Source organism: Pararge aegeria, chromosome 3 (assembly GCF_905163445.1).
Source record: "Pararge aegeria chromosome 3, ilParAegt1.1, whole genome shotgun sequence".
Lineage (NCBI taxonomy): Eukaryota > Metazoa > Arthropoda > Insecta > Lepidoptera > Nymphalidae > Pararge > Pararge aegeria.
In genome coordinates, this window is record NC_053182.1 from 1,850,742 (window position 1) to 1,866,862 (window position 16,121).

Consider the following 16,121-nt stretch of genomic DNA (forward strand, 5'->3'; position numbering starts at 1 on the left):
GGACTGCGGAGGTACGAGATGTCAAGTTGTACGTAACGGGCAGAATCTGTTTACTCGCCTTTGTGTTCTTTTTGTTGGTATTCCACGAACTGTTCCGCATACTACACTGCCAACTACACAGTAGTAAGACAGTGGGTAGTCAGATTCTGCCCCTGTGTACTGTTGCATTATCACGTTTTCCCCAACTTGAAAGCTTTTTTTTCCGGTTGAGCCCAATATTTGCAACCAACGCAAATTTTCTGTGCACCTAATGTCTTGGGAATATATAACAGGCAGAAAAAGAACGCGAGCAGATCCGCCTGGAGACTGAGGCGCGCATCCGAGCTCAGGACCACGTCACGGCGTGGATCAAGAGGCAGTGCTGGGACACCATGCTGTCGCCGCGCGTCAAGCTCTTCGCCATATTCAGCCATTACCAGGTGGAGAATCCTATGACTCTACTTTCTGCGTCGAAAATCAAATAAGTACCATCCCATAAATCCAATGCCCAAAAGTAGTAATGAATTGCGGAAAGTTATGCAACGGTCTCGTTTTGCATAGCTATTTATTTTCTTTACTAGCGACTTCAGCCTTTTGCAACATCTGAATAAGGTTTTCGCAATACGACCTATTCCGCCAAACCCACGTCGCATCGCCCCAACAAATTCAAAAAGTATTCTTCAAATCTGCTTGGTACTTCGAGTGATTAGCGCGTTCAACCAATCTTTGCAAATTAAAGCTCACCTGTAGTTTTATCATTAGTATATAGACATAATATGTCGCGCGATGTATATAAAATCTACAAGTGCCTTTTCAAATTGCCTAAGTTTTGTTGATTTGAAATTATGCTATGCATAAACTACTATTAAATATTACTATAATAATATAATTATATATAATTAAATAATAATTGATTGTAAGACCAAAACATGTACCATGTTCAATCAAATAAAGTTATTCTATTCTATGTGAATGATGGTTATAAACTGACAATAAAAATAATAAAACACTCATTTTCGTTCGATATTTCATCATTCAATTATTGTTGAATGTGTGGGATATCCAACAACAATTGAATGATAAAATATATATCCTATATAGTCTGCTGTAGAAACGCGTGCTACTAAAGTTTTAAATTCGTCCAGAATCACCCGATTGCTTATCCTTATATGAGCTCGTATGAGTGCCACCGTTCCCTGAATGTGGCGCGAACCAACCTGGCTAGCTCTAAGTTTCCCCCATGTTTTGTATCTCCCAATGGTATAAACGTTAACAGGTAGAGAACTACGCGGTGCTGCCGACCCAGCGCGACAAGTGGCCAGAGCTGCAGCAGATCGAAGCGCTGCGAAGCGTGGAGGCGGAGAACGAAGAAGACCTGTTCAAGCCCTGGGAAGAACCGCCTACCAAGCTGAGCCTGGAAGAGGTCCAGGCGCCATCTCGGTGAGAATACTACCGCACGAAAGCTGCAATAGTAGCGTTTAGTTACGTTTCTTAGAGGGTTTTATTAACTCTTCTTGAAATTATTCTCTTACGATATAGATAATTAAAATACCGATATTAATTATATTTTATTGATATTAATTATATATTAATTATTATCACTATCTATATATTTTATTGTAAGTTTGTTATATGTACATATTATATTTGTATATATAGGTTTATGCATGTTTATTTGCAACACAGTACAGTTAAATGCACCACCTACCTCTCTTCTTGAGCTGTTTTTAACGCCTTTGGTTGCCTGGAAGAGGTCGCTATGTATCGATAAGGCCGCCAAATTGTATACTTTTTTGTTAAATTTTTACTTTTAATTTGTTATGTTTATGTGGTGTACAATAAAAGTGTATTCATTCATTCATACCTCATCAACAGCGTGATAATTAATTTTCAACTTTTAGAAACAGTCCTACTCTTTTGTAAAATAGATTTATTTTAATCTTGAGGTTAAAAAGGTCTATTTGTACGAACATCTATGACTCGTTCGTCTGTCCAACTGTAGGCACCTATCAACGCTGCTTTTTCAAGTGCGTAGAATAAGTTATATACAATAACAAAACTACTCCAAAAAAATTAAAATTGTTTCACCGCTAGTCTGAGCAGGTTAGGTCAAGCATCAACAATGTCGGTGCGGGAAGTTCGCAAAAGCATGGAGAGTCAGTTGCTTTCGGAAGTGCTGCCGCCGGACGAGGCTTCGGAAGACGCGCTGGCTGAACCCTACGTCCTCTCCGGGTCGAACGCACACCGCTACATCGAGGTGCCGACCTTCATGATCCCGCAGACCTTGGCCTACAGCTTCTTGCAAATGAACTGGTTGCAGCATATCATAAAGGTAGAAAGATATAGATAGATAGATAGATAAACTTTTTATTGCACACTATTAAAGGACGATTAAATAAATATTACCTACTACAAAGAAAACAATATTAAAAATATGCAAAGGCGGTTTTATCACTTTAAGTCATCTCCTGCAGACATCCTAAATCCCAAAAAATAATTATGAAAAAGATAGATTATAAGTAAATAATTATTACCACCTCATCAATCCAATGGAAAAAATAAATTTACTCGTCGAAAGTACCTTCAATATATCTATTTGTTTATAGGAAGTTTGACATCGATATTATTTCTATACATAGCATTATAATAATAATTTCTCGGATTTAGATTTATTTAATCTTACTCTTGTTCAGTTAAAAAAACAGCTTTATTCTAAATTCTAACTTCTAACATGTTCTACGTAAAAGTGCTACTTATGTTTTCACATATCCACTTTGATGGATATTGTTAATAAGGGTCTTCCCTTATTTACATTATCTGTCAATAATATGTGTTTTATACATATTCTAAAGTTTCATAATTAAGTTATAAGTTTGCTGTCAATTTTAATGTATTCGTTAGATTTATTAGCGGCTACTTAATTGGTGTATGTGTTATTTTCTTTGTACTAATTTTAAGTATTAAGTACCTTAATAAATAAAACAAAATAAATAAATAAATAAATAAATATATAGATTACCAAACGAAGTTCCAGAATATGATGAATAGATTATTTAATTGATTTACTGTTTGCGAGTGATATGTTGCTGTCTTTGAATATCTTCGCAATGCTGCACGTAAAATTTAAATGTTCCCAACAAATCGTTAAACTGTTAAAATAATACATAGTGATAAATCGCGCCTTAATAAGTGGTTTTTATTTTTTGATAAGTACAAAGTGTTACTAAATTTTTATGGGTTTGCTTAACAGCTTAACGTTCAGAACATGCGGCTGTGGTTCAACAAACAGTTTGACGACTTGATGAATCAGAAGAAACGCGAGGTTGGTCTTGTGGAAGACCGCAACGCACGCCTTCGCTTCATTATTGACGGTAAATAATCTTTTTTTGCTATTTATTTACGACTTAACAAGTCTTAGCTTGATGATATCATCAAGCTATATCATCAAGCTAAGACCAACATTTCAAAATCTGGGCAATTTTTTCCTTTTGAGAGCTTTCGCTGCGTGCGCTGCGAAAATGGTGAAAGTTTTGATAAAATTATGTATGATAAAGTTGTCCCTCTTTAAAAGTTCTAAATGAAAGTCTGGGACAGCATATATCTATCTTTTAAGGTTGACTTATGCGCGGAAGAAAGTCGCGAGAGACCACTAGTTAGTTTGTAAGAGAGAGGTATAATATATTATTTATGTAATACTTTTCCATACTTTCGTTATTTCTTCATAATGATCAGACCACCAGCAAAAACCTACATAGCTTTCCAAGAACAACTTTTAAAATAAAGAAACTGTCTAACTCCCCAACCTCTATTGATTGTGCATTTTTTACCCTAAAGTTACTCTTAAGTAGGTTAAGCAAGTCCTGTGCATCCTAGACACTTTTGCACTTGTGCAATTGAATTTTAGAAACCCCACTAATCCAATGCATCAGCGTTGGGAAATAAAAAATCTAAATAGCGAAAAAAGTATCTTAAACTTGGTTTGTTATAACATACAAAAAAGTTACTATTATATTTTATCTTAAGCCAGCAGTGTGTTTGCACCTTACCTCAGCACAAAACTCTCGATCTGCTGAACTAACATAACTGATGAAGCTACCAACGATCAACGTTGACCGGTAGCTCTATCAGTTATGTAATATGCAATTCTATTTTCATTATGTGCCCAAACATCTACTTACAAATTACGATCATCGTTTCCAGTTCAAATGCAACGCTGGTTATTGTACGTAGATGTTTATATTATAGCCAAAAGATTAGATTTTACCTTTACACAAGTTTAAAAATGTTTCAAAACACATTTAACACATCGAGATTGTATAGTAGCCTCGATGTGTTAAATGTGTCGATGAATTTCTTATGACAAGGATGCTGAGAAGCAAGCCGGAACGGCTTTCCTCTCATGTCACACAGAATAGAACAATTATTTTTAAATTGTATAATGATGTTGGAAAAGAGCAACGGCTGAGCTTCTTGCCGGCTTCTCTCCGTAGAATAACGTTTCAAAAGTGCTTTTATTAGGCCTACTTGAAATAAATGAATTCGAATTTGTAGTGCGTGAAGCTAATGTATACGAAACGGGTACTTTTTTGTTAGGGTGATTTCTATTTGCCCTTCAAATTACAGAACTGAATAAGCTATCAGACTTACGTGGAAGCTTCCATCACCTGGCTATCCACATACAAGATCCCGAATGGGCACAGGAGGAACAGCCGTCCAGACTGATTAAAGTCGATCCTGAAGAGGTAAATGTAGAATAAAGCCACTTAACGAAATGAGCAGGACTATTAAAAGTATTGCCATCTTATTTTCAATGATCTCCTCAGATGACCATAGTTAAGCCATTCGAGGATACTTAATTTTAGCATAGTAATCTTTTTTATGAAGCAGTTATAGCCGAGTGGGAAGGACTTCGACTTCCACTTTCGGGGGCCGAGTTCAAATCCCAGCACGCACCTCAAACATTTCTTAGTTATGTGCATTAAAAATTTCACTCGATTGAACGGTGAAGGAAAATATCGTGGGGCATGCCTGAGAGTTCTCCACAAAGTCCTCAAAAATAGTGTCTATAAACGAAAGTAAATAATACACTATTTTTCATCACGCTAAGTGTTGGGTTCATTGTGTCCTGTACCTACTTTTAACGTCATTACGTTCTGAATTTATAATAAAATATCGATACCTGGCATAACATCTGTTCGAAGTAGGTGTTGTACCTACGTCGAACAGATGTTATGCCACGTATCGAGTACGAAAAAACATTTTCTGACCAAGTCAACAAACAACGTTTTACTACGGCATGGCACTTATTTATTTATTGCAGAACCAAAAAAAACGGTTTACAAAAGGCGGACTTAATGCTAAAGCATTTTCTTCCAGCCAACCTTCGGACGTGCGAGAAAAACGAGTGAGAGTCTGGCCAAAAACTTTAGGGAGTAAATAAATAACTGTATATATATATATATATATATATATAATTGTACATATATATACAATTTATAGACATACGTGTACATGAAAGTGAACGTGTATTCACGATTTACAAAAGAAACCGATAGAAAATGTCAAATTCTCCCATGGATGTACCCCGCAAGTCCTTTGGCAGCGCAGCGGTGCTTTTGACAAAATGCGGCGCGGGCGGAGACGCCGAGGCACGAAGGCGACCGTATCTAAGCGAATGGGCTTTATAAGAAGCCCTTTGTTTCCAGTGCAGCACCGAGCCGTACGTGAGCCCCAGCCAGGCGGAGGTCCCGCCGGAGCCGCAGCCGCAGGACGACTTCCGCTCGCGCGCGCTCGTGTGCATGATGGACGGGGTGCTGGAGAAGCTGTGGCACGAGGAGATCAAGAAGCCCATCCCGATGCCGCAATGCATGGTTACTATCGCAGCGCTCTTTTACTGCACTGCTCTTTATGACGATTTGGTCCAGTCCTGGATTTGGCCGCAGATTTTCGACGACGCTCATTCGATTACAGAGAATAAAAGTCGAACAAGCTTGCTGGTTTTCTTATCCTGCATGCCTGAGAGTACTCCATAAAGTTCTCAAAGGTGGGTGTGTCAATCCGCACTGGGCCAGCGTGGGGACTACGGCTTAACCCCTTCTCATTGTGGGTGTCATCTTCATCATCATATGATGATATATATAGATATTACGAAGGCGCACCGCTTTCGTACATTTGGGTGAATTGTACACAAAATAAGTTGATAACATGTTTTAGTTGGAGAAAGATCCAGAACATTTTAACGAGGAAGATCTGCGTTTCGTATTTGAATACGAAGCTAAAGTTGCCTTTCGAAACGAGGAAAGGGACAAGTATAGGAAAATGTTGCACGCTGAATACGCCAAGTTGTCACAAATACTCAATGAAGGGGTAGTGAAGTTCAACCAAAAGGTAACAAAAAAACGTGAGTGTACTTACGTACTCTCGTTACAAGTTATACTTCTTTGGCGTTAAAAATCTTTCAAAAATGTTAAAAGACTTTCGCCTTGTAGAAAAGACGACACTAACAATAGAAAAAAGATATTTAATACATTGAAAGTTTTATTATAACGTATTAGTTTTAATATATAGTATTATCTAATTATCTCATTGTCGGATAACCAAGTTTCACTCAACATTATAATTTGAGATTTTTACTTACAATTGAATCAATTAAATCATCGGAATGAGCCCGCAGACTTTGACAATTGAAAGTGTACACAGTCAAACCATTTTTTTGAAAAACTAAAATGTTGACTATAGCTAACAGAGTGTCGGTTTTTTGTGACGGGAAGCGTGCATCGTAAATTTTACTCTCATAATTTTTCCTTAACGCGCCAATATTTTTAATGCAACCGTAGAGTCGTTTTCAAGTATCGAAAGGAAACAACGTTAAAAAAAAAAAATCTATTATTACAGTTTTAAATTTCGAACAGATTTTTTTACTACCGAAATATACTAGGAGGGTTTCCTGCCGAAATGTCGACGAATTGAAACCAAGTGTGCTAGTAATATAATAAATAGCTTTCGTGCACTGTCTTTCTTTACCCCGTCTATTTTATGGGTGATATCTTACTTGCTCATGCCCATTAATTTCCCTTGAGATACAAGCCTTTAGGTTGGAGTAATTTAATTTTCAAGGTAAAAGATATGTGGCTGACAAAACTGAGAGTGGATTCCGTGATTGGACAAGAGAATCTCAATCTTATGCGCCTGCGCACGACCAATTTAGATCGTGTTGAAATGTCCGAAAATTTGGAAGAAATGCGGTCAGTATTACAATTTACAAAAGCCTTTCCTATAATGTAAGTGTTAAGTGTAGTAATCGAAGTAAATTTGAAAAGCTCTTGTTGTATTCCTAAACCACTAACTAGTATCAACGTAAAAATAATTCGATATCGTATGTACCTAAACGTATTGAGTCGGGCGGATCAAAAACTTAAAAATAACAAATATTCATTTTCTACCTTGCTAAACAAATATATTGTAATCCACAAATTTTGCCAAACCAACGAGTGGGCACTGAAAACCTTTTTGTACTTCTAGTATGACGGAAGAGTATTATTTAAATGTTTGTCATATAAAACCAATACTTAGTGAAAAACAATTTTCCCTACCATACAAGTAAATGAACATAAGAAAGCCAATATTATTTAAATTATTCTTCTTAAATAAAAAGGGTAGGACAGATACGATGTTATCATGTACCCTACCTACACCAAATATTAATGACACTGATTTGAGACATTCTTCTATCAAAAAAAAAAAAGCAAATTGACTTATAAACCTAAGAGAACAGAGTGTAAACACCAAAAAGTATTGGTTTTTTCAAAAGAAGGTCAAAACTATATATATCTATGTATTAAGTATTTATGGTATATTAAAATATGTATTAGTATATTTATTTTTTATATTTATCAATTTTTGTATTTGTGTAGTCTGGTTTATGTATTAGTATGTATTTTTATGTATGTACTAAATAGTGTACCCCACCTATTCGTTTTTCTTTTTAGTTTTCCTAATCCTAAGGTTGCCTCGCAGAGATCGCTACTTAGCGATAAGGCCGCCTTTTGTATCCTGCTTCATTCTTCATGTGTTTGTTCTTTTTTTTGTCTCGTTTTTCTGAGTGGTGTACAAATACACCATGAATAAAATATTTATTGTTGCCAGAAATGATATAAAGAAATACGAAGAGGAGCTAGAAGTGATACAGCAAGAGATACATTTGATTCAGGAGCAATTCGACGACTGCCAGGCGACCTACGAGAGCTTGGCGACTAAAGACAAATACCTCGACCGGACCTTCAAGAATCCGTTCGCTGATCTCTCGCCAATCATTGTTGATCAGTGTTACAAGTTTTTCAAGTAAACTTTCCCATTTTCTACCCTTTGAGAACCTAACGCTGTAGTGGGCTGGTATTGGTTTGTTATGAAAAGTAGTAATTCGGCCATGAATAAACGCGTGACAATTTAATATCACGCATTGAGCTTTCTTTCTTCTCACAAAACTTATAAGCAAACAGGCGTGTCCCAGGATGACGTTGTAATACATGTTGGCCGCGTGATGAAGTTTTTGTTTTGACCTTAAATGGCTAATCATTAAAGCTGAATTGTATGCTAAGATATCGACCAAATAATACAAACTCCATTTGCATTATTTATTGTAGATGAGATTGGTTAATTTCTTCATTCATAGCATATTCTTGTGATTCTTCCAATTCTCTTCCGCAGTAGTATCAAAGGTTATTTATTCCCGTGGAAAGTTTGGTTGACCAGATTATAACCTTGTCTAAAAGTCGGCTATGTTAGGTACCAAAACTAGAGGGCGCGTATAGAGTGAATCGGGTTGTCGCAGATAGTAGGTATCTCCTTAAGTGGAAAACTCACACTGCACTAAAACTGGTAATGTTCTTTATGACCTGCAGAAAACGACCCAAATGGCACCAGCGAGCGACAATGATTCCGGTGGTCCTTTACGATCTAGCCAACGCTATACTCACGGGGGTAAGGCCACCACTCCTGCACTCGGACTGCGTAGATTACTTCAAGGGGTAAGTCATATTTACTTACAAAAAATTATTTCTCATTTCTATTTTATTCCATGTATATCATATATCATATTCAGTGCATAATATACACGTAATTTAAAGAAGAGTTCTCATTTCGTGAAAGATGGGTTAAAGATTAAATTTAACGTGACTCCTAAAATGGTGTTTCGTCAATCGTCATTTATCTCTCAATTATTGTCGCCTTTTATGCCAAAATGATGAAAATCTTCCAAGAAAGGGTTCAGATCACTCCCTATTATACACGCACTATTTATGTAGGTAAATTAACGTCAGCTTTCTATTTTCCTTTTTAAAGATTTTGGCTTAGATATCCAAGAAAAAAAATTTAATTGACAAAGATTTTTTTCCTTATTTTGATAGGTTTCCACTGTACGTTTAGAAACCTTTGATTACAACTAATATTGTTTAGTTTTATACTTTTGCAGTGTCGAGCAACTCGATCAGATCAGCAATATGCCACCCGTTATGGACGAAGGACTTTGGGTATCTATGTGCAAACTTCGACGTGGTAAAATCGAGAACGAAATACGTGTAAGCATAATAATAGTTACTATTTCTACAAAATTCTAAATTCAAAATTCTTTTATTTCAATTAGCACTTCTGAAACGTGAAGTAACAGCTTTTTTTGTCTGGTCAATCATGTATGGTCTAATATTTTAGGTACTTAATTAATTACAAAGGTTACCTAAAATTCTCATGATATAGATCATGATATACGGTGATCTTTGGCTATCAAACATTTTTATAGTATTTTATATCAATACTTTGCGATGGGTCAAGTTATTTTGAGTTTCTGCTATTTCTTTTTAGGTGAACAATGGCACTTCATCTGTTTGTCTTATACCTGTTTTCACTAAACCTAGGAAATGCTTAAATCAGATGCCTTACGATTTGGGTGGTTCGTAGAGCAAAAGAACATTTCAACAAATCTTCCATGATTACTACCAACGTCATCTAAAATGCGAAAACAAAAAAATATAAATTAGTTTTTTTTTAATAACCTAAAGTCCATACGAAAAATGAAAAATATGATAATACAAACACAAAATATCACACCTTGTAGCAAGAATCATAGACAAGTTAGGTTATTTATTTATTTTTAATTCAATTAGTACGGTTAACACCAATTACACTAATTAAATACTTAGCAGATTAAAACAAAAGAGAGAGAGAACAAAAAAAACAAAAGGAAAATTCAAAAATAAAAACAGAAACAAAATATAATTACAACAATTCAATCAACTTTACAATAATTTTACCTAATAAACTATCTTCTCAAAAAACCAAAAACTATTACATTTCTCACAGTACTGTAGGCAATGGTTACAAACGGTGTTCCAAGGATCCGCAAATATGTCACAGTGAGGTGACTCCAGTGAAAGGTTAATGTATCCTAGGAATCTTCTTTTCTTAAGTGTTACTTACTTAGGTGTTACTTACTTAGGTATTGCTTTCTTCATTGTTAGTGAAATCTTATCCGAATAGATATAATCCGATAGTTACAGAGAACTTTACCTTAGACCTGCCGAAAGATAAATTTGGGTCTAGTTATCGCTATTGTGTGTATAGAAAATTAAAAGGCTTTCTGTACGAGAAAACTTTTGGCTACCTACTAAAATTGTGGATGAATTCCTCCACGGTAGAAGAGATAGAGGGAAAAGTCCAATTTGGAGTATGGATTTAATACAACTGCCATGCCCCTATAAGGTTATAGAACAGGTTAGCCCGTTGCCATCTTAGACTTAATCTTCACTTCATCTCTTTCGCACGGATGTTGACTTAACAGGAAATATTCATTGTAAAGTCGACATCTCCTGAGGATGCTCCACTGTCGGAGCAAAACGTGCGTAGAGAGTTCATTGCCAAGGATCTGTTTGATGTGGGGTAAAGATTGCAGAAATTATAATTTACAATGAACATATTCTCCTGCTTTTCACGGAGTTTAGCAAATTAAGCTTGATTTTCATTGTATAAATTACGTAATTTCCAACGTAGGTACTTCAGCAAGACAGTATTTTGAGATGTCTCTCAATAAGTGCAAAGTTTATATAAAACGTAAGCTTACAGAAAATTCTTATCATAATGTTAAGGATTACTTAAACGATTAAAAAGCTTGGGTGTGAATTTTTCTCACTTCATAGCTTAACATTAATTTACTGCGAGATGGTGATAACAATAAAAATTACCTGGCCATGTTGGTTGCGGGCTCTTCTTAGACCAGGGCGCATTTGGAATCCTCGTAGCTTTAGGTTTAAGTTGGCGAACGAAGTTATAAACCATCTCTTTATAATTATTTATGTAAACATATATGTACATTGGCGTGCAGACAGGGTATGCACTAAGCGGAACTATGATTGGATAGAATTATCTTTAATCTGGAAAGTCAAATTCAAATTGAATTTCAAAATTTCTTTATTCATGTAGGCCTACCACAGGCACTTATAAAGCGTTCATACATATACAGTGGCGTGTATAGAGGGTATTCACATGATATAAAATCAAAAAAATCTGGAGATTTTTCTGACTTTGAATTTGACTTTCCAGATTAAAGATAATTGTATCCAATCAAGCGCTAGCCTGTCGTCAAATGAAAACTATGATGGTTCCGGCAGATGCGAGCAGTAGCCCTGGAGGTGTCCTCCGTGGAGGCGGCCGGTGCCACGTGGCGCGCGGCCGCGGCGGCGCGCCGGCAGCGGCTGCACGGCACCAACGAGCTGATCCTGCGCCACCGCCACCAAGCGGAGCTCGCTGCCCGGAACAAGACCATCCAGGTAGCTATGACTTCTGACCTTTACATCTTTGTACTGCAGGTTGCCAATATCTGCGAATCTTAAAAGCGTGATATGAGCAGATTTGCTTTCAGAATGTTTATATAGTTATATATAGCTTTGAAATGTGTGTAAATGATGATAGACAGGTGTTTAAGACTGTGGCCTCACTTTCGGGAGGACTAAGAAAGTTAAAAATCAAGGGTTTAAAGTTCTCAAGGGTGTGTGAAATCTACCAAACCGCACTTCGCATTTGGCCAGTGAGGTAGACCATTTCAAACTGAGACGAGACTCATGTTCTGCAGTAGGCCGGTAAGGCGGTAACTTAAACGCAACCCAAAAAGCATTTTAGGGTGTGTCTCAGTTAGTAAATTACCGAGGCCTCGTAGCTACAGGACCTCAGAAATTTATTCAGCATCTTAAGGGCCCGAGGAAATAGCTACTCGAGAGCAAAGAAGATGAATTTTCAAGCGCCATTCTAGTACTATCAGAATGCGCCTACTACGCGCCATTCCAGCGGACACAACACAACAGATGATATGAAAATCGTGGACGCTGGACGCTATTGAACACTGCTAGTTAAACAAAACCGTGGTTCCACCTGACTGGTGTAAAATTCCCACTAATTAATGCATCTTTTAAATTTGACCATACATTTTGTACACAGAGACACCCAAAATACGCGCAATAGATACCCAATCTGTAGTTTCCATCCTGAGGATACTTCTGATTGCAGCTTGTGCTTCCGGCGGGACAGGTCGAAATAACAACAACTGGCCACATGGACGACTTTGAAGACGCGACACTAATTCCTCGCGAAGAAATCGAAAAAGTCAATCAGGTTATACTGGTGAGTAATAATGTATCAATATCATGATTATTTTCAGTCTAGTAAAGATTACGCTGTTCATGGGAGGCTGGGAGCAGACATCTAAATCGAGCCAAGAGCCTCGTGATCCGACTAACATGTTTCCCCTTAGACTTTAATAAGGTTTTGGTGCCGAATGCTGTGTAAAAAATTTGTCATTTGAATTTGCACCAATGTCGCGTGAATCGCGTGAGCTTAATTTAAGTTCACACCATCTTACTCGGTCTCCTGTGATGCCCGCGCGCATAAACCATATCATAATGTCACCTCTGTGAATTCTTAAAACCTGTACTGTTCAACAACTCAAGACTTACTTCAGACCGGCCAATTAGGATCGCGTGAACTTACATTACATACGTATGATACATGTAATGGATTTCTTATTCAGCATATGGGTGAATGGAAGCTCCGCATGATGCGGAAGCAGATAGAGTTCCGCAAGGGCATCCTGTCCAAGGAGTGGGAGCACGCGCAGATGAAGATGAAGCTGCGGCACATGGAGCAGGAGCTCTATTCCTACCAGAGGCTCAAGGCAAGTATGGATTGTAAGCCGAGCTGAGCTCCAACTGGGCAACTAGTCAGGTCTTTTACACTCTGCACTTAGTGCCTTTGAAATCATGTCTAAGTTGTCGTGGTGGTGCTCGACGTTGAGGCTAACTTAGTCCAGCTGAGTAGAAACTTAATTACGCTAGGGGGAAGTGCCCTAGTGGCGTACACCTAAGGTTTTAATGTAATAAAATCAAAACTATTGCGAAAAGTGTAACATTCTTTATTAATTAATAAAGTCAATAAACTTTAAAATAAATATAAATTAACAAAAACGCAACTTCGCATAATTGTATTTAAAAAAATAGATAAAAATTGGATGAAAAAAATTTCAACCGCCCGAAGTGGCACCTAGTACCGGATAGACGTCATTTAAAATCCCTAGCACCGGCCATTTTAAAATATACGGTATCTACCACGTTTGTAGGCGTCTGAACATCCAGGAATGTCGGCGCACGCTCCATGAGCCCACCCATGGCAACTGTGTCCAGTCTTAGTCGTAATCTTCTGAGCACGAAAGTGAAAATTTGTGGATAATCCCAATAACACTGGATTTCGCAATAAAATCATAGTTAAAATGCTTCATAGCAGTACCAAGATGTATTTGTTGAAGATATCAGTGTCTTTTAGTGGGCCAGTAATTGGTTGATATGATGATGTTTATTATTCATAAAAATATTTTCAGTCATCTTAGTACCCCTAACCCAACAACGCTTACTTTGCGGCTAGATGATCTGTGTATAAAAAAAAGTCCTCTTCAGATACCGAAAGAACTGCAGAGCTACCTGAAGAATAAAGAGCTCGGGTATACAGACGAACAGGAGTACGCGAAAATGGAGAAAGAAATGGAAGCCTCGAAGGTGTCTGTCAATAAGATACTGAATGAACAGATTAAACGGGTGGAGGAAGTTGAGGTATTTTATTTAAGGATTCTGCATGATTTGTAAAATTCCATTTCAATTGACTATTTCTAAGAGTAGTAGTATTTTGTGACAGAGCTCGTCCGGGAAAGTACTATCACCATGTTTATTTCTGCGCTTAGCTACATTGTTGCAATGCTGTGTTCTGACGGGCGTCACAGGCATTTGAGGCTTTACACCTACGCCTAAAACTGATGGACACAGGGCGGCATGTTTCAGTACGTGCTCCTTGCATGTCCTTCGAAGTGTTGCTCTGTTTAAAGGCGATGGTTTTCCACTTGCCATCAGGTGGGCAGGTTAATTATTAGGCTTACATTAAAAAATAAAAAATAAATTATACGTTGACAATGATTTAAATCGTTAAATATGACTAAAAAAAACAAATGAATTAAATAGACATACTTTTGCATTTATATTGAGTATGAATATTGATGCCTTGTATGAATGTATGATATATGAATATGTTAATCTTTAGAATATATAAATTTAAAATGAAAAAAAAAACCTAATCTCAATTTTCCACTAGTCAGTAGTATAATATACCCAGGGAGTTGAGGGAGTTGTGAAAAAATAACTAATACGCCATTTTGTGGCGGCGGCCATCTTGGACAGATTTTCATCATCCACAGCTCTCAAGAACTCCCGACAAAATCACCTTTCAAACAGAAAAAAAACAAAATCGGTTCATCTGTTCGGTCCTTCGGAAATATGATGCCTCAACTGACACAAACACACACACACACACTCACACTTGCGACGGGGGTTAATGAAAGAAGCAATAATTGGTTACTTACCTAAGTTACCTAACGGTAGATAATTTTCATTGGGTTTTATGCGATGCGATAAAAAAAATTATTCAAGTTTTTTAAACTCATTGCATGTATAAAATGTACAATTGATAACCGACCGCGCAACCGATGCGCAAACCTTTCGGAATTGTAATACAGATCTTGATAGGTAAACATTAGAACATAAAAGCTCAAATATATATTTTTAAAGCCTCTATTCCGTCATTCAGATGAAAATCAACGCGTTAGAAGCTCAAGCGCAAGAGTTGGAGAAGCTGATAGTGTCTCTCAACGCGAAAGTGTCAGAGAAGAGATTGAACGAGGATCCTCTAGAGCCCATACGCATTCGCCGTGTGTTCAAAAAGCGGTAAGTGATACAAATCATAGTAGCCGGTTTAAGCCGTAGTCCAATAAGGCCTAAACCGTTCTCATCTTACTTTGGTGTTAGATGGCGATGTGTAGTACACACATCGCCGTCGTATTATATTTATTTACTTAAATAATGATATTTTTGACATTGACTTTGCAGATTAAGAATAGCCAGCTTTACTTCCGCCTCAGATGGATTCTGGACTCATTTCTTTTATAACTAAAACTTTATTATGTCAGTATGGAGACACTGGTGACGCGCGGCCAGCTGATCCGCGAGGTGCAAGGCCACCACACGCGCATTGTGCTGCTACAGACGGAGCTGGAGCTGTTGCGGCTCAAGACCTACCCCACGCTCGCATCCTTCCGCACCATCACATAGGAAGGCATCGCTAGGGCTCGCCCAACGAAACCAGATAAATGAATAAATTAATGAATGAATACACTTTTAACACCACATAAAAATACAGGCAAATTTATAAAAAAAACAAACTAGTTTACACGATGTATATAATAAGGCGGCCTTATCGAAACATAGCGATCTCTTCCGGGGAAACGATGGCGTAAAACACTGCCCAAGACGAGAGGTAGGTGGTGTATATAAATATATTTATATATAATAAACTTCCACACAATATTGTTACTATTATATTACTAAAACAACAATAAATCCTGTGAGCAAAACCTGTTTAGCTAAAACTAATCCACCTTTATTTGACATAGTTTTAATATATAATATTTTAAGTTTATTATATATATATATATAAAATACCCCAGCGCCATCTGTCGGGCAAATTTGTTAATCTAAACCATCCAGGGTGCCATCCAAAGGTATACC

General features: G+C 37.2%; 1 protein-coding gene across 1 annotated transcript in view; it reads left to right on the forward strand.

Moving 5' to 3' along the window:
- The window catches only part of LOC120637201 (cilia- and flagella-associated protein 43), a 35,331-nt gene extending 19,591 nt beyond the window's left edge, over positions 1 to 15,740 (forward strand). The window contains exons 15-31 of the mRNA XM_039908901.1: positions 273 to 419; positions 1,256 to 1,419; positions 2,074 to 2,311; positions 3,230 to 3,350; positions 4,603 to 4,721; positions 5,685 to 5,849; positions 6,193 to 6,366; positions 7,096 to 7,223; positions 8,125 to 8,319; positions 8,880 to 9,005; positions 9,449 to 9,554; positions 11,637 to 11,795; positions 12,529 to 12,642; positions 13,049 to 13,192; positions 13,968 to 14,120; positions 15,145 to 15,281; positions 15,524 to 15,740. Of these exons, the coding sequence (XP_039764835.1) occupies positions 273 to 419; positions 1,256 to 1,419; positions 2,074 to 2,311; positions 3,230 to 3,350; positions 4,603 to 4,721; positions 5,685 to 5,849; positions 6,193 to 6,366; positions 7,096 to 7,223; positions 8,125 to 8,319; positions 8,880 to 9,005; positions 9,449 to 9,554; positions 11,637 to 11,795; positions 12,529 to 12,642; positions 13,049 to 13,192; positions 13,968 to 14,120; positions 15,145 to 15,281; positions 15,524 to 15,665 (2,532 nt within the window). The 3' untranslated portion in view covers positions 15,666 to 15,740. The remainder of the gene's footprint in view (positions 1 to 272; positions 420 to 1,255; positions 1,420 to 2,073; positions 2,312 to 3,229; positions 3,351 to 4,602; positions 4,722 to 5,684; positions 5,850 to 6,192; positions 6,367 to 7,095; positions 7,224 to 8,124; positions 8,320 to 8,879; positions 9,006 to 9,448; positions 9,555 to 11,636; positions 11,796 to 12,528; positions 12,643 to 13,048; positions 13,193 to 13,967; positions 14,121 to 15,144; positions 15,282 to 15,523) is intronic.
- The last annotated feature ends 381 nt before the right edge of the window (positions 15,741 to 16,121 follow it).